Here is a 19,650-nt window from a genome sequence, read left to right as displayed (position 1 = left end):
CGGCTCACCACTCCCCAAGGTAGAGGGGCATTCATAGTTCATTGGAAGAAAGGAGGGAGGTGGGCAAAAAGAGAGAGAACAGATGTCCAAAGGTCCGTGAAATAAGACCTTCCCTAATCTCTCAACTCTCCATCAGACTGCCCAAAGAGTGCCCCCGACTTCCGACGAACACACACACACACATACGCCTACATTCGCACGTGCGTGTGTAGTCTGACATGCAAAGCTTTCACCTCGGTCCAGTGCCTCTGTGGACCCCTCCCAACCTCCACGACAACCTGACCTTACCACCCCTCTTTTTTGGGTGATTTACTCTGGCACACTTGTAACGGAAAACGTCTGCTCATAGAAACAACGTAAAGGGTATTCATTTAGGTGTCTTCATTTAGTTTGATGTTGATTGTTTTCTTGGATAAGATTTGAATCTTTTGCTTTCTGTGTCTTCATTTCAGACAGTTTTACAACAATGGCTGAAAAAAAAATAGTATCAAGAAGTTTCCAACTGCGTAATGTAAATACACCCTCCTGAATCACAATGGCAGAAGGGGTGTCCACACGACACACATTGATACCGGTGCAAACTCGCATTTACTCCAGAGTACATTTTTAAACCACCTCCCTGAGCAGAGATCAATTTGCTCCATTTATATCTGTTTCAGGGGCTACACCGATATAACTTTGTACGTTTGAACACTCCTTATCTGTACAACCAATTTCCAAATCAATTTCACATTGATGATTTTTTTAGCTCAATGTTAATGCAAAAATTGTTCACATTTCCAAATTCATTCAGATCTTCTCTGCTCCAGTACACAGAAGTCATCATCAGGCTGAAAAAGTTATCCGATGCCTTAAAGACAGGAGCATATTTTGACTCGTCTTTTTTTTTAATTCAATGATTTTTTTATTTTTTTTTTGTTATCCTGATCATCTACATGTAGACGTTTGGGAGGAAACTATATGCAAAAATGCACAAAAAAATTAAGTGTAGCATTATATTTTTGCCCAGCTTAATGAGCATTGCATGCACACAGAAAAACAAGAATGATGAATCTGCAGTTTTTGCTCTGCTTGCCAATGCAGAACTTTGACTGCAAATGAAAACATATTTCCTCAAATCTCCCAAACATTTCATGTCTTTTCTTCTGGATAATAAATTGACACACATGTTACAGACTAACATTTATCACGATGGGACGTCTAATGGCTTAGATGACATACAACACTTGGGCTGTGATGTCCGCCCCTATGGAACCAGTTTCCTATAGTGGTCTGATGGTAAGTGGAAAGTATATTCCTGTGGTGAGTGACAATATATTATTTCTATTACTCTAAGCATCCCAGCTACTCTTCTGAGGGTTCTTGCTACTTAGGTAATGACTCCTTTAGGTTTCGTCTAATTGGTACCAGTTCACCCTGAAGTATAAATCAGCCAGGCAGTGGTCAGATAAGGGCTGCCACGAAGAAACTGAGACAGTAAATCAGCCACGATCCAATCTAATCTTACCCAAGTGTTTGCCAGAGATGTATTTCACTTTACGAAAACTTCCACCCACACCACCCACCCTGTTGCTGGAGTGACATAAGTTTAACATTAGTCAGCAGAGAGAGGCTGTTGTGCACTGGATTACTGGCAGGTCTGTAGAGTATTATGCAGGTGGAGGTTAGCGTGTGCACGTCTTTGATTGAATATTCACAGCGTTTTGATATCGTTCCAGTTCTTTACATCAGTCAGCCATGCATGGACCAAGCTTCACAGAATATGCCCTCTCATGCCCCCTCCGCCACCAACCGATCCGATCATATACAGGCAAAAATGCCAAGCTCGGGCTGCTTGTGTTTCCTGATTCGCTGATGTCCAAAGATTGCTACTGAAATGTTTTGCAGACAGTTACATATATGGTGAGGTATGAACGGAGGTTGTATGCCTACAAACATTTGTGAAAGTCTCAAAATTATTTGAAAGCCTATATTATGGAATCCAGTCCCTGTTAGTGAGTGCATTTACATGGTGATACACCAATACCGGTTTTGCAATGCTACCTTATAAGGAGACTCTCCAACCATGAATTGTAGCACAGCATTTAATGCACCTAAAACAACAGCTGTGGGAGTTCCCCCATGTGTGGTTGTGGATGCTTGTCCACGACTAACTTATATACCCCAGCTTTTGGGGACACTATTGTGATTCCAGCTAAAATCCCTTCACCAAAGCACTTAATTCAGGTATCTCACGATTACTGTTTGGCAGTGAATTTGTTCAGAGTAAAAATTTAATATCTCAATATCATATACAGTGGTACCTCAGCTTCCGAACTTAATCGGTTCCAAGAAAGTGTGTGTAAGGCGAAAAGTTTATATTTCCCATAAGAAACAATTAAAAATGAGAATAATCCATTCCCAGGTCCCCATAAAACATACATTTCTACTAAATAAGCCTTAAAACTACCCAGAATATATATATTTTTTATTTATAATAACTGTGCTATTGTATTTTAATTAAAGAAATAAACTGTAAAGTGGTTTTATTTACCTTTGTGATGGTCGTTGATGTAGTTGCCTCTTCAATGATATCCGAGTGAAGTTGCCGTGCTTTCTCGGCGATAATACCCTCACTCACACGGTCGCCTGCTAACTGCTTTTCGTTCATCCAAATCAACAGAATTTTTAAACCTCTTCTATTGCCTGAGACTGTTGCGAAAACTACACAGAAACACCCTTCGCCACACGTAGCAATGGTCAATTTAGCATCCTGGTACTGGGATGCTAAGTCATACAAACGCACACCTCCTTCGTGTTTTTCGATGATCTCCTTCTGCTCGACCGTAATTTTCTTTTGTGTCCTCTTCGACTTAACACTCGCCTGTGGTGGAGTCTTTTTCCATCCCATAAAAAAACTACTCCACTTGATAGCAAGCCACGTCTGCACTCAAAAGGGGTGTGGTGTGCTGTGTCGTTTGGTTTGTCCGAAAACTAGTTCGTATGCCAAGATCATATTCCCGCGAATTTAATGTTCTTCAGGCAAAAAGTTCGTGAGCTGAAGCGTTCGTAAGCCGAGGTATCACTTTATATCTTTTTTTCACGTCCCAGCAACATGACAATATCAATATTACTATCGGTTCAGTGAAAATAAAGAAAACAACTAAATATCAATCCAAAAATCATAATCATAATCAGAAAACCTTTATTCGTCCCACAATGGGGAAATTTGCAGTCCACAGCAGCAATTGAAAAGGGGTGGGGTAGGGGTAGGGGTGAAAGGATAGAAAACAAGATATTATAAGCATAGCAAAATAAAAATGTCAACTGTATACTGTGCAAATGTAAATGTGCAAAACCGTTTCATGAAAAAACTGTACATAGTGCAAGTATCAAGAAAGGCATATTGATATATTGCATCAACCCATATTTACAAGTGTACAGTTTTTTTATTCACATGTGATTATTGAGAATTGCAAAGCCTGACAGCAGTCGGTAGGAACGAGCGGCAGTACCTCTCCTCCTTGCAGCGCAGGTGTAATAGTCTCTGGCTGAAGGAGCTACCCAGTGCTGTCAGGGTGGCCAGGGGGGGTGGGAGGGGCTGTCCATCATAGCCTTTAGTTTAGCTAGCGTCCGTCTGTTGCCCACCTCCTCCAGAGACTCCAGCGAGCAGCCCAGGACAGAACTGGCCCTCTTGACCAGGCGCTTCAGTCTTTTCCTGTCCCGGGTGGTGATGCTGCCTGACCAGCAGACAATGCCATAGTGGATGGCTGAAGCCACCACAGAGTCAGAGAAAGTCTTTAGGAGTGACCCCTGAACTCCAAAAGACCTCAGTTTCCTGAGTAGGAAGAGGCGACTCTGTCCCTTTTTGATGAGGGCATCTGTGTTTGTAGACCAATCCAGTTTATTGTTGAGAGTAACACCCAGGTACTTGTAGGAGGTCACCCTCTCAATGTCCGAACCCTGGATGTTCAACGGTGCAGGTGAGGATTGTTTCCTGCAGAAGTCCACCACCAGCTCCTTGGTTTTCCCAGTGTTGATCTGGAGGTGATTCTGCTGGCACCAGTCCGCAAAGTCCTTTGTCAGTCCCCTGTACTCCCTATCGTCTCCCTCTGTAACGAGGCCGACACTAGCCGAGTCGTCAGAGAACTTCTGAAGGTGGCAGGTTGCAAAAAGATGCAAACATTTTTTTTTACTTATTGATAGCCATCAACATCAAATCAGTAATCATTAAGAACTACCGTAATTTCCAGACTACAGAGCGCACCTGATTGTTAGCCACACCCAGTACATGTTTAAAGGAAAACCCACTTTGTACAGTGAAGCGTCGTTTATCGCGGGAAATAGGTTCCAAAAATAGCCCGCGATAGGGGAAATCAAGTACAATGTCGTCAGCTTTTTTTTATTTTTTGTATTTTGTATTTATTTTACAATGCAAAACTACATACTGCAGAATGAAACAAAAAATAAAACCTCTTTTTTTTAATAGTTTCAAGAACGGTGTTGTAAAACAATATCTTGCTGCTGCGCCTATTCGTCCTGACTCCGCTGCGCTGTAGCGTCTTTTTCTACTGAATAAACTTTCTCAGAGAGAAGAACATTTTTATCGGTAATTGTTAGCACTCTCTTTATTGTCTTTCTTTTTTTGAGAATGGAGAACAGCTCATGGAGCAGAATGTTCCATGAGCTGTCAAAGCCAGTGTGTTTGATTTTATTCTGCTTTGTTTGCAGTGTTGTTTCTTTTACTTTGTTTGTTTGCACATTTGCATGCCATTAATAAAAAAAACGTTTTTTTCCCCTGAACAAAAATCCGCGATGCACTGAAGCCGCGATAAGTGAACCGTGAAGAAGCGAGGGATCACTGTACATACAGAAACCACACCTGTCTATAAAACACATGTGCCCAAATTGAAACATGAGATGCTTATAAAGAAAGACAGTACATGGAAAAAAGTTTTAATAATATACCTAAACATGCGGATCAAACCTCTAAAGATGGAGGACGCTGATTTGCTGTGGCGACCCCTTGAAGGGAAAAGCCCAAAGGAAAAGAAGAACTTTTGTTTCAAAACAGTGCCCGTTACGCGGCAGCAACTTGACAAACATTACGGTAGCAACACAGCCCGAACGGTGCTGGTTAAAAAAAAAAAAACATGCCGGGAAAAGTGAGACACGGCAGCAATACGATAGCGCTCTCAAACAGGTCTGGGCACAAAAACATACTAAGTCACTGAGATACGGAAGAAATATGTCAGCACTCACTAACAGGGCCGGTTACAAGAACATAGCAAGTCGCTGAGAGCCATCCCCAATCTTCGTCCTGTAAACTGAAAACTTCCTCCTGCGTGTCGGATTGGAATAGCATCAGATATTCCTCACCACCCACACACGCTCTCGGTCTCTCTTTTGTTGTCACTTTCATCATGAGTTAAGGTCACTCCCAAGCTTGTGCTGTCCTCTCCGTCACGCAGCAGAGCGGCTTTTCGAAACCCGTTGGTGATTTTTTTATTTCACACTGCTCCACGCTATCAGGATCCACTGGCACACTTGTGCAAAAGTTGCTCTTTGCATACGGCCACTTTAGGTAACTGATTTACCAAGCCCCCCATTCAACTCGGAGGGCCACTTTAAATGCGCGATTCGAGAAGTTACATTAAATTTGCGTGTTCCTCGGCACATATATTCGCCCTGTCTCACTCTTACATTTAGTGCTCGTGTGTGTGCGTGTGCGCGCGCACATGTGTGTCTGTTTTAACTACATCAATGTGTGCTGTTATGTACTAATTTGTCCATGCACGACCATCGTAAGGATAAGTGGTTCAAAATGTGGATGAATGTGTGACGTGTTTTGAAAGAAAAAAAAAGAGTTAACCACTCGCCACCCACCCATGACGTTAGTTGTGTATGCATCGATGCATTACATGGCGACGAGATGTGTAAACTCCCGGCATTATGAAATATTGCTGGATTGAATGTTGAGGATCCCCATACAAATGTCACATTGTATAATTTATGGATTCACAAAAAGATAATGCCAGTGGTGTTGTGACTGCTATTTAATCCACTGGTAATTTTTACCACAAATTCCAATCTAGTGATAAAATTTGCGATGTAGGATTTGCGCCGCCACTATGAATTTTTGTGTATGTTGGTACGAGTGTTTAAATATGTAAACAATGTTTAGTTTCTACCTTACATTTTGAAACAAGGATTATACGACTACATGTCTTTTCAAAAGTCTTTAACTCTAAAAGATTATACAGTCATTAACATTCATCAACATTGCTTTCTCAGTGCGATCAAGCTACTTATGTTGGTGGCATAGAAGGCTTGACTTAACTCGTACAGGCTTTCGGTTCACTCTGAAATTTTTCTGCTGGAGGCGCTTTTTATGCTGGGGAAAATATATAGGTGATGAGTAGTGCTCTGACATTCATCTTCTTATGACTTGAAATAGGTTTAAAGGTTATTTTTTTAATCAGAACCCCCCCACCCCCCACACACACACGCACGCACACACACCTTCCTCCGATCTGTGTTTTCCTACTCCATCACTACCGAGAAGGCAACAGACCGTCTTCCAGCTGCTAAACACTCCCTAGTACCCAAAGCACAAAGACTACAGAACTTGAATTGTCCGAATAGAAAGTATTGTATTTTATGAGGAACAGAGTCTTACAGCGTTTATTTCAGTTTTCAAATATTTCTGAATAAAATGGCAGAATAAGTCAAGGTCAAAGGTTCGCATTCCCGAGATGGCTGAGGTAGCTGAAGTGAAAGGTCAACATTCGTCACTGCATTTTCACTCCATCTTTTTCATGATTATTTTTGTATGTCAAAGCCGGAACCTTCGCCAGGCCTGGAGCATTATCCACATTGACCAGATTTATCGATGAGAAGGTTTCTTCAGCCGTCATTTGTACAAAATTGTACAGATGACGGCTGAAGAAACCTTCTCATCGATGGACCACTCCTGTACGACTGAGAGAAGTCCACCACCAGCTCCTTGGTTTTCCCAGTGTTGATCTGGAGGTGATTCTGCTGGCACCAGTCCGCAAAGTCCTTTGTCAGTCCCCTGTACTCCCTATCGTCTCCCTCTGTAACGAGGCCGACACTAGCCGAGTCGTCAGAGAACTTCTGAAGGTGGCAGGTTGCAAAAAGATGCAAACATTTTTTTTTACTTATTGATAGCCATCAACATCAAATCAGTAATCATTAAGAACTACCGTAATTTCCAGACTACAGAGCGCACCTGATTGTTAGCCACACCCAGTACATGTTTAAAGGAAAACCCACTTTGTACAGTGAAGCGTCGTTTATCGCGGGAAATAGGTTCCAAAAATAGCCCGCGATAGGGGAAATCAAGTACAATGTCGTCAGCTTTTTTTTATTTTTTGTATTTTGTATTTATTTTACAATGCAAAACTACATACTGCAGAATGAAACAAAAAATAAAACCTCTTTTTTTTAATAGTTTCAAGAACGGTGTTGTAAAACAATATCTTGCTGCTGCGCCTATTCGTCCTGACTCCGCTGCGCTGTAGCGTCTTTTTCTACTGAATAAACTTTCTCAGAGAGAAGAACATTTTTATCGGTAATTGTTAGCACTCTCTTTATTGTCTTTCTTTTTTTGAGAATGGAGAACAGCTCATGGAGCAGAATGTTCCATGAGCTGTCAAAGCCAGTGTGTTTGATTTTATTCTGCTTTGTTTGCAGTGTTGTTTCTTTTACTTTGTTTGTTTGCACATTTGCATGCCATTAATAAAAAAAACGTTTTTTTCCCCTGAACAAAAATCCGCGATGCACTGAAGCCGCGATAAGTGAACCGTGAAGAAGCGAGGGATCACTGTACATACAGAAACCACACCTGTCTATAAAACACATGTGCCCAAATTGAAACATGAGATGCTTATAAAGAAAGACAGTACATGGAAAAAAGTTTTAATAATATACCTAAACATGCGGATCAAACCTCTAAAGATGGAGGACGCTGATTTGCTGTGGCGACCCCTTGAAGGGAAAAGCCCAAAGGAAAAGAAGAACTTTTGTTTCAAAACAGTGCCCGTTACGCGGCAGCAACTTGACAAACATTACGGTAGCAACACAGCCCGAACGGTGCTGGTTAAAAAAAAAAAAACATGCCGGGAAAAGTGAGACACGGCAGCAATACGATAGCGCTCTCAAACAGGTCTGGGCACAAAAACATACTAAGTCACTGAGATACGGAAGAAATATGTCAGCACTCACTAACAGGGCCGGTTACAAGAACATAGCAAGTCGCTGAGAGCCATCCCCAATCTTCGTCCTGTAAACTGAAAACTTCCTCCTGCGTGTCGGATTGGAATAGCATCAGATATTCCTCACCACCCACACACGCTCTCGGTCTCTCTTTTGTTGTCACTTTCATCATGAGTTAAGGTCACTCCCAAGCTTGTGCTGTCCTCTCCGTCACGCAGCAGAGCGGCTTTTCGAAACCCGTTGGTGATTTTTTTATTTCACACTGCTCCACGCTATCAGGATCCACTGGCACACTTGTGCAAAAGTTGCTCTTTGCATACGGCCACTTTAGGTAACTGATTTACCAAGCCCCCCATTCAACTCGGAGGGCCACTTTAAATGCGCGATTCGAGAAGTTACATTAAATTTGCGTGTTCCTCGGCACATATATTCGCCCTGTCTCACTCTTACATTTAGTGCTCGTGTGTGTGCGTGTGCGCGCGCACATGTGTGTCTGTTTTAACTACATCAATGTGTGCTGTTATGTACTAATTTGTCCATGCACGACCATCGTAAGGATAAGTGGTTCAAAATGTGGATGAATGTGTGACGTGTTTTGAAAGAAAAAAAAAGAGTTAACCACTCGCCACCCACCCATGACGTTAGTTGTGTATGCATCGATGCATTACATAGCGACGAGATGTGTAAACTCCCGGCATTATGAAATATTGCTGGATTGAATGTTGAGGATCCCCATACAAATGTCACATTGTATAATTTATGGATTCACAAAAAGATAATGCCAGTGGTGTTGTGACTGCTATTTAATCCACTGGTAATTTTTACCACAAATTCCAATCTAGTGATAAAATTTGCGATGTAGGATTTGCGCCGCCACTATGAATTTTTGTGTATGTTGGTACGAGTGTTTAAATATGTAAACAATGTTTAGTTTCTACCTTACATTTTGAAACAAGGATTATACGACTACATGTCTTTTCAAAAGTCTTTAACTCTAAAAGATTATACAGTCATTAACATTCATCAACATTGCTTTCTCAGTGCGATCAAGCTACTTATGTTGGTGGCATAGAAGGCTTGACTTAACTCGTACAGGCTTTCGGTTCACTCTGAAATTTTTCTGCTGGAGGCGCTTTTTATGCTGGGGAAAATATATAGGTGATGAGTAGTGCTCTGACATTCATCTTCTTATGACTTGAAATAGGTTTAAAGGTTATTTTTTTAATCAGAACCCCCCCACCCCCCACACACACACGCACGCACACACACCTTCCTCCGATCTGTGTTTTCCTACTCCATCACTACCGAGAAGGCAACAGACCGTCTTCCAGCTGCTAAACACTCCCTAGTACCCAAAGCACAAAGACTACAGAACTTGAATTGTCCGAATAGAAAGTATTGTATTTTATGAGGAACAGAGTCTTACAGCGTTTATTTCAGTTTTCAAATATTTCTGAATAAAATGGCAGAATAAGTCAAGGTCAAAGGTTCGCATTCCCGAGATGGCTGAGGTAGCTGAAGTGAAAGGTCAACATTCGTCACTGCATTTTCACTCCATCTTTTTCATGATTATTTTTGTATGTCAAAGCCGGAACCTTCGCCAGGCCTGGAGCATTATCCACATTGACCAGATTTATCGATGAGAAGGTTTCTTCAGCCGTCATTTGTACAAAATTGTACAGATGACGGCTGAAGAAACCTTCTCATCGATGGACCACTCCTGTACGACTGAGAGCTTACACAGACGTATTGACCAGATTTGTTTTCTTATATGGGGAACAACAATTTCAATTTGTTATTAGATTCAAGAGTCTCTTCTTATTCCGTTTTGTGTCATGCATGCTGTAAGCAAGATCTTGTATTTGATTAATTCTACAAAATATGAACTGCACCTGGCTCATGCTCCAGGATTTCCAAGTATTTTTATTGCACATTCCTTCTGCTCACACATTTGTGTTGTGCCGGATAATGTCTTAAACTGTCTGATGACTCAACTCTTGGGACCAACATGCTGGCACAGAGAGTTTAGTCTTGAATGTGGAGGGTACAAATGAGAGTCGGACTTGACTGGATGGAAAAATTGGCTGAGGAGTGAGTGGGATTCCCTCTCGTCAAAATCATTCCAAATTAACCTAATTGTTCTGAGCTGGGGCTTCTGGTTTAAACTTGGGGATTGTGAGGCCACCTATATACGACGCTTGGTGAGAAAATTGATTGCCCATTGTACTGTAGCTGAGCAATTGTGTGTTATCTTACAGCACGTAGTGTGGTTTGGGCATCACCAATTTGTACACACTGACGCTTAACTTTGTATATATTGTGGGTGGGTGTATTTGTGTCTCCTGTTGAAAAAAAAAGCCATAAAAGTTCACTATTCACCATTTAAACAACCCTGCTTGGGAGTTTCCGTGTGCTGTCAAATAAATCTCGGCCATGAAAATAAACCTGTTTAATAAATAACATCGCTCTGAACACCAAAACACGCGAAGAGCTTAGCAGGTAAACCGCCAACATGTATCAATAGCATCTGGTCTGGACAAATGACTCATCCCAGTGTAATGTTTCAATCATGATTTAGACACGAAAAGTACTTTTTTCATTGGAACGCTGCTGTTGTGATATTAAGCTGCTCCAATTTTGAAGAAGAACTCTGAGTCAGTTTACCAAGTCTGGAAAAGATGTGTTTCATATACATCATTACAATTCTGTCATTCACGACCTCCACCCTCCCCGAGCCGCCATGCATTTTGTTAATCAGCTCCTGTTCCACTCTCACTTTCCCTTTCTCCTTGAAAGTTCACCTATCCTATCTCACCCCAGAAGAGCCCAGTGGAATTTCTGCACACAGCTGTTGTTTAAATATTAAATGGTTTGCGTCATTATAGATTTGATACAGGAATTGGCAAATGAATCATGTGCTAAGTATGTAGTCCGCTGAATATCATATTCCAGTTGGAACACTGGCAATAGCCTCACCTGTATGCAGCTGCATTCTTCTTTCTTTCTTTTTTTTTTTTTTCGCAGGCAGATGGGTAGAATTCCCCCACTTTTCTTTGCCGGAATCACACACGCACACACACGCACACACACACACGCACACGCACACGCATACACACACACGCACACACACACACACACACGCACACACACACACACACACACGCACACACACACGATCACACACGATCACACACACACACACACCAAAGATATGTCATGCCATTGATACAGTATCACTTTCACGCATCAGTCATTGCTGTTTAAAAAAAAGATCTACAGTAAAGTCTTGTTATATCGATATTCAAGGGAGTCTGAAAAAATATCGATATAACCGGGACTATCGATATATCCGATATCGATATAACGAGACTTTACTGTATTTGTTTACACAATGGCTTCGCTGCAGAAGTTCGAGTCCTATTTTTTGTGTGAGGAAAAAAACAAAACAACAAATTCACAAAACCAGAAGAATCCACTTGTCTCAAGCCTTTGGGGATTGTCATGACTTGGATGACTGCGACTAAGAAAGAAAAATGTGTAGAAAGCATGGTGTTTTTTGATGTCTATGTCATGTCATTTAAACATGACTTGTGCAATTTTGCTGTAAGGCTAATGATATATTTAAACATACCCTGTTCACCACATCTGTGTAAAATAATGGGGACTCTCGTTGTATGTGCACGCTCTACTTTTCTGCTTCCCAGGACTCTGAGCCAAGCACAGTGAAGGGACCGTGACTGCCGTCAAAAGGCAAAGGGCCACTTCGCAGGGCATTATTAGTCATTCTGGTTTGAGGTTTCCAAATGGGCTGCTTCTGTTGCTGTGACTGACCAGCTCAGCCCTGCCGTGTTAACAACTATGAGATGGGGTTGGGGTCCATTGATTTATGGGGACTTAAAGGCCAACTTCTGGACAGCCTTTGACCACAGTTAATGACCCATCTGCAAGTAAATGGAAGGGATCGAAAGTGCTGTCTTACTGTGGTGGCTCCTGCTATGTTTGCTTCTTTCGGGATGAGTGGATGTTTGGCTTCGCCATGTGAATCTCTCCCTCCAGTTTCACTGTCCTCGTTTAATAGTGTTGAGCGGCACTCATGAAAGAAAAGCAGGACTGGCCTGATTCTTATTGTATTTTTTATTCACATATAGATCAGTTATTATTAAATAAAACTGAGCCAAAGTCAAATTGTCAGCATCGAATTGTTAAACTGCATTTGGGTTGTTTTAAATACATACGTACGTTATCCTACCTTCAATATCTTTATCATGCTATGTCACTAAAGCCGCATTGTATTGTATCTTTTGCGTTACTGACCAGGCCGACGCGACATGGTGGGGTAGGTCCTTGCTGTGTCAAATTCATGAGGTTTCCTCAATGATTAAGTTCATTTGTCAATGTACAGTGCATTCCTGTGTTCTTTATTTATAGCAATTAGCACAGAGCCAAAACATTCCCACAACGTGCCTCAATTTACAATTTTTTATTTGTCATAATTTTTCTCCTCTATTCCGTCACTGGTGCTGCGCTGTTGTGACGTGTGATGCACAAGTTGCTCTCAAAATGGTTTTGGATATGAAATTATTGAGCAGGAAACTGTTCAAACTGTAAGGTATGTACTACTACTTCAAAAGCTAATGCAATATGTCTGTGGACGGTGCGGACTATGACTGATCTAACATTTTCCATTGTTCTTGTCCAATATTTTTACGTGGTTGTGTAACCTCTCCATATTTCTCGTCACTTTTCTTGTTCTCCCAGATGCAGTCCAATCCGCTTCTGTGCAGCTGGACCTGCAAGATCTGTTGATGAGGACGGGGCTGAGGGACAGAAGTCATCTTCTACTGGGGCCATTTTCTTGCAGCGGTACCCTGGAAGCTCGGTGGTGTCGACACAGTGGTAGCCCTGGACCTGAACCTGGTTCCCCAAAACTTCTGCTGGATCTGAAAGGAGGCCTACTGCAGGTTGAAACACCGTCGATATGTCACAGATGCAGTAGATTCGTAAGAGGTCAAACACCTCGCCAACATCTTGGGCACTACTGCTATTGTTTGTAATCGTACTATAAGAGGAGGCAGTGAACCTAAAAAAAATAGTGTGCGTGTGTGTGTGTGTGTGTGTGTGTGTGTGTGTGTGTGTGCGAGTGACTGTGTGTGTGTGTACGTGCGGGCGTTTGAGTGTGACTAAAAGGACAACCGACGCCTCAGAACAAGTTGTGTCCATAATTTGTGTCACTTTAAATGACTTCTACTGAGCGTGTTTTACAAAGATTCCACCGCATTAAGCTTTAGTTTCCGTTTTAAGACTCGCGCCTTGTCTTGTTTTTGAGTAGGTGACAATACCTGCCGTGATGTCACGGTAGGTATTGTCACTGACCGAGAAAGCGAAACACAATGCATTTTGGGTACTTTGTTTGGTCTGAAAATTTTGTGTTGATCCGTGTCGATGGCGAAATTAGAAGGAAAACACATAAATAACGCGATGGTGAATTGTTTTGTGTTGCACCAAGACTACTATTTGATATTCGCTGACACAAATTACCAGCAGACAAATCAGCCCATTTCCAACGGAGCTTTGGCGCCATCTTTTGCATTTTTTGGGACACTACATTGCTCTCATTGACGGCTCGAATTGATATGGGACGACTCATTTAATCGATGTCAAACATTTATGCTTTCCTTTTAGATGTTACAAATCGTTTTTCTGATGTCAGTTAGGAAACAAAAAATGTTGTTGGTTGTCCTTTAAGGTTTCATCTGCCAGTTAAGTAGTGGAACATTATTAGGCTCTTTCTAGGCTGTGATATTTTATATGTGGCTTCTTTTTTCTCTCTCAAAATTACATAATGTCCCATCTGGGGAAAAAATCCCCTCTTCAGTGTGATGAACTGGTGGCATTTTTACTAATGTATTGTTCCACATCACTTCTTGGGAGTGACCCTGCTCTCTATCTTTTTTCAGCAATTGCCCTTAATACATAATGGCATGTTTCCCTTTGAACATATTGGTGTTTGTGGTGTTTTAATCAAGTACTGTACAAAAACCACTGGAATCCTTCCGATTTCTTCATCTTATTTTCTCTCTCCAATTGGCTGAAAGAAACTCCCCAAATGTTCCCGTTTTCAGAGTTTAGTCATAACCCCGTATGCACGCATTAGGTCGTAGGAGGCAGGCACTCAGAAACCATGTGTGGAAAGGTTTTGACGCAGAGATTCCGGTTTCTTTGTCCAAACCCGAACAGATCCACGATGGCCTGTGGGAATTAAGGAGGACACCATCTAGGTTACGTTGGGTAATTCCTAATTATACCCTGTACTGTCAAATCTTGACTCATGTGACCGTTTTTCATCATGTTTTGGAGCAAAATGTTGAAAAACGATCAACATTGTACATATTTCTGTCCATATTTATTGACGCTCCTGGTTAAGATGCATTTTTTAGCTTGTGATAAATTCAGTTAGGGTGTTTTTTTCTAAATAATGTCGATTGAGATTAAAAAGGGGAAAGTGCATTTATTCAGTGATGGTGGGTGAATCCAAATCCCGTGCCGCACATTACTAACACCATTGGCCTTTATACTTTGTAAAGTCCTTTTTTTGCCAACAAATCAGCACCTAATCATCTCCTCAAATGTTACACAAGATGGGACAGTACAGAAAGAGGCTTCTTATACCTCCTCACACAATTTCACACAGCTTTTTAACTCATTCACTGCGATTCCCAAATGTATTTGGGTTTTGTTTTTTTCTTGCGCGTTGGTGCGATCAAGCCGCGGTCAGACCTTTGTCAATGTTTTTTCCCGATCACGATGAGGAAGGAGTCGCCTTTGTTCAGCCGCCGTCACTTCCACTGCAGCTAACTGTAGAACCAAATAAGCTTGAAATATTTGTTTTATGATGAAAGAAGAGAGTGTCAGGTTTCTTACGCAACATTTAATGTTTAAGTAGTCCTAAAACTCAATATTCTGTGGGTCCTGCAATTTGAGTGAAAATGACAAAAACCCTGGCCCGAGAGTGGACACATATTTGCATATCATCTGGCAATGAATGAGTTAATGGGGTTGAGATCTGGGGGCATTTTTACGATTAACACATCATACGGCCTTTCTCAACATGAAGCCACAAGCTTGGAACACGAATATTTTGAAGTTGAGCACTTTGACCCGTTTCCTTGCGGCAACTCTTCAGCGGCATCAATTTGAACGGGGCGCATCAGTGATCAACCTTTTTGAAATGCTTTCAGAGATGATGACTCAATCACAAGTTTAGATTCCAGCTGGACCGCTCAAGGACATTCAAAGAGTTGTCCTCAAACTACTTGGTTGCTATCTTGGCACTGTGCTCAAAATGGTGTCCTGCTGAAAGATGAAGTGTCACCCCAGTCTGAGGTCAAGTGCGCTCCGGAGCAGGTTTCCATCCAGGATGTCTGTGTGTATTGATGCTGAAGTTTTGCCTCTTTCCTGACTCGCCTCCCAGTTCCTGCCTCTGAAAAATCCACACAATTCTTCTCGGTGTTGCACTGAAGCGATGCTCTTGCCAGGTGATGAGTGTTGCCTGGTTTCCCTCAAATATTAGACCTAACTTTCATGCCCAAGTGTTTAGTGTGTTTATAAATCTCATCAGTCTGGAGAATTATGGCTCTCACGGTCTGAGACTCCCTCCAGGTGGCTTTGGGCAAACTCCTGGCCAGATGCCACCCCGCTGTGTCGGTCTGATGAGTGTATTCCTGCAGAGGTTGTTATCCTTTTGGGAGGTTCTCCTCTATGCGTACATGTCATCCTTTTTTCCTGCATATCCAGCTGTAGTGAGTATCTTGGTGGTTCGGAGCACTTTCCATATGTGGATAATGGAGGCCACTGTGTCCATTGGGGTCTTTTCTGTGTCTGTTCCCGAGTGGCTCAAGACAACCCTATCTTGGCGGTCTCCAGTGACTTCCTGCTCGTTTTGTGCTCTGCCATACTCCAAGGACAGATAGATGTGTGTCACCGCAAACTAAAATTAAATTCACAGGTCTTGGGATGATCAGTGGAATTAGGATTCGCCTGAGGTAAATTCATGCCAAAAATGAGAATACCATTGTGAAGTACATGTGACTCTGATCTATATTTTATTAGTCATACTTTTGTCAAAATCGGACTTGTTTTTGGGGGTGCGCATTTTCATTATGGTATGTTGTGTGTTTAATTTTTTAAGTTGAAAATGTATGCTTTATTTTTCACCGGAGCAAAATATGACATCACTGATTTATCGATGAGAAGGTTTCTTCAGCCGTCATCTGTACAAATTTGAAGGTTTCGGACGTTTCGCCTCCTATCCAAGAGGCTTCGTCAGCGAACTAAAACTTGCCAGTTCTTTTAGTTCGCTGACGAAGCCTCTTGGATAGGAGGCGAAACGTCCGAAACCTTCAAATTTGTACAGATGAAGGCTGAAGAAACCTTCTCATCGATGGACCACTCCTGTACGACTGAGAGCTTACACAGACGAAACACTGATTTATGAAATAGTTTGGCAAATACTTCTGTTTTCTCTACTCATTTGAAGTCCTGCTGCTGTACATTTGGTTTACAGGTTTTCTGGGGACAGGAACATCTAAACTGCCTAAAGCTGTTAGAGGAACACCTCCAGACATATCACTCCGCACAGAAAGGAGACTCAAAGGAAAACTGCCTGAGAGGCCATACCTTCCAGACCCAGCCGCCATCCTCTCCAGGTTCCCTCTGTTCTCGCTGCGAACACAGCACTGATGACCTGCGAACCGGACACTTTCAGTACATCCAGGACTCAGGTATGAATGCTACTTGTAAAGGGAAACCCCAGTGACATTTTGTATTCCTGATGATCTGAGCGCTGTCTCCACCTGATATTTTACGTGTTTGGAACAGAACAGAACAGACCGACTTAAACTGATTTTTCTATCATCATGTAGTCAGTTCATTTGAATGGCAAGTCAACAAATTGTCTTTCTGAGCCTTGAGAGTATATGGAGCAGATCAATCAAAGTCCTCTATGGACAGGAGTTTAATGGGACTTAGCTGGCTGATTGTACTTTCCGTATCATGCTGTGTATTGATTTTCTTGTTGCTGTGTTGCGCTGATCTTGACATGCACAAAGGAAAATGATATCAAACAGCTTAGCTTGAGACAAGTCATCCACTTTATCAACTGTGGTTGACTCGTTGTTTTTGTTCAACCCCCCACCCCTACCACTGTTTTACTCTTGCTTTTTTTAAGAATGTATATTCCTAGAACACGGAAGCAGGGAACAATCTGTTTGCAACATGTTGTCAACTGGCAGAGGAAAGCAGTCCCCAAAGTACAGAGAAGTGCAAGCACCCCCCCCCCCCCCCCAAGGGCTGACAAAAGCATGGAAGGGACTCAGAGAGAAGGGAAAGATGTAGGGAGAAAAAAAAGACTCTGCTAATGCGACTGAAAGCAAAACCATGAAAGTGTCTGTTTTTGCTTTTGTTTCATCCTCTGCAGCAGTTTTATGCCGGCCGCTGAAGATGAAAGAAACATTTGCCAACAGACAGATTTTGCTACTCCCTAAAATATGTTCTCTACAAAGAGTATCAGTTTTGTACCCCAGGAGACACACTCTTTGCCCCCCCTCCCCCAAATAAACATTTTTCCAAAGGACTTGGATACGAAACAGCAGCCACAATTTTATTCAAACACCACTCAAATGTTTTGATCCATGTCATCCGGCTTTTTCAGGTGCTTGCCCTGGTGCAGTCAATGACTGTTTACAGAAAAAAAAGTTTACTCAACCCTGCTGTTTATATTGCTTCTTGTTCGCATAAACATTCTGAAAGCATGGAAACATTGATGTTTTTGTTTGGATTTCCATAGAAACACTTAGAAATGAATCACCCCCAAGTATTCCGATCTTTGATCAAAGTCTCGATCAGATTTTCATTCAGAATCTATACATGGGATCTGACGAAAAACTGACGAAAAACAAAGTATTTTTTTTCTGACCAAAATGGAAAAAAAAGCCGGCACCTATTTTTAAGACACAAATATCAAGCCATTTTTGAAACCTTATATTACACAAAGTAAATGTGAAATAAAATTTGATATACAGTGCCTTCCCCATATTAGGCAATTGCGGGAGGGCCCAGTTCGATTGCTTCATAGTTTTTTGTGTTCAAGAAAAATGGTTGGCGATTTGTTTTGACTGACATGAAGTGAAAGATGTAGAGAGATCCCACAATGATCATTCCAGGAATTCCAGGAGGTCACTGACCTTGAGAGTTTTGAAAGGCGCTTATAAATACAATGTATTATTATTATTATTATTATTATTATTATTATTATTATTATTATTATTATTATTATTATTATTATTGTGCAACTGTGTGTCTGCGCGCCTGCACTGTGTACCTCATGCAACTCTTATTTTACTTTTGGGCAGCTTCTCAAAGATGGCCAGGACCTCATGAGGTTGTGTTCTATGGTGAAACAGAAGATAGTGGTGGACTCATGCTGTGGAGGTATCCTGAACCCCGTGTCCTCACCTTCATCAGCATAACTCCAGTTCCTTTCAACACCACAGAGGACCCGGAAATCAGTATGGCTGATCTAGGGGATGCCTTAGAGGTAAAAATGGGGGGGAAAAAACATGTCCGTGAATTTAGAAGAAAAAACACGAGTCACATAATCTTGCAAGTATTTGCACTCACTCTTAATTGAGCAAATTTCAATGGTCACATTTCAAGTATACCCTGCTCGTTAGATTCAAGTAACAGGTACAAGAAACGCAAGGTTGGAGGGAGGAAAATATTAAATAACTCTCTCTCTCTCTCTCTCTCTCTCTCTCTCTCTCTCTCTCTCTCTCTCTCTCTCTCTCTCTCTATATATATATATGTATATATATATATACACAGTGGTACCTTGGCTTACGAACTTAATTAGTTAATTAACTGAAAACTGGGGGCGGGGAATAGAGGACCAAAACAGTCGGCTGCCATTTTGTTGTTTGAAGAACGGGCTCGTTCGCGAACGACACAACACTCATTGAGGCAGCTCTGTGGACAAAAAAAGTTTGTATGCCATGGTAAAATGTTCATACATTTAACGTTCGTAAACCGAAAGCCAAGGGGTTCGTAAACTGAGGTATCACTGTATATATATCAGAGAGAGAGAGAGAGAGAGAAAGACAGAAAGCGAGATAATTGTTGTTATTATTATTATTATTGTTATTATGGTTGAGATGGGAAGAAACAATGACATGAGTCACTCCAAACACGTCATTGGTGTCAGAATAGTATAGAAAAGGAATGAAAGTCCTTTGCACAGGCTTGTGGCAAGTGTAATTTTGGCAAGCTTGATAAATGCAATGTTTTATCGCCAAATAGTTCAATGAGGAAACCCACCTTAATAAAGTGACGTCTTCCAACTGTGGGCATGCATGTGTGACTCACGTGCTGCTCTCAGTG

The 19,650-nt window shown here is 41.7% G+C and overlaps 1 protein-coding gene and 1 long non-coding RNA gene across 2 annotated transcripts in view; one reads left to right on the top strand and one right to left on the bottom strand.

Annotated features, from left to right (window-relative positions):
• Window positions 1–19,650, top strand: part of vps13b (vacuolar protein sorting 13 homolog B) — a 378,602-nt gene that overhangs the window by 275,521 nt on the left and 83,431 nt on the right. Inside the window, 3 exon segments of the mRNA XM_088999785.1 lie at window positions 12,976–13,178; window positions 16,781–16,997; window positions 18,627–18,811. Of these exon segments, the coding sequence (XP_088855911.1) occupies window positions 12,976–13,178; window positions 16,781–16,997; window positions 18,627–18,811 (605 nt within the window).
• Window positions 13,371–18,850, bottom strand: LOC148896145 (uncharacterized). The gene is made up of 3 exons (XR_016115445.1): window positions 18,730–18,850; window positions 16,894–16,960; window positions 13,371–14,466 (listed from the first exon to the last, which is right to left on the bottom strand). It is a non-coding gene; the product is annotated as an uncharacterized LOC148896145 (long non-coding RNA).

Source organism: Hippocampus bargibanti, linkage group LG06, assembly GCF_051943395.1.
Source record: "Hippocampus bargibanti isolate YZ-2025 linkage group LG06, ASM5194339v1, whole genome shotgun sequence".
Classification (NCBI taxonomy): Eukaryota; Metazoa; Chordata; class Actinopteri; order Syngnathiformes; family Syngnathidae; genus Hippocampus; species Hippocampus bargibanti.
This window is presented reverse-complemented; position numbering and strand designations above follow the sequence as displayed.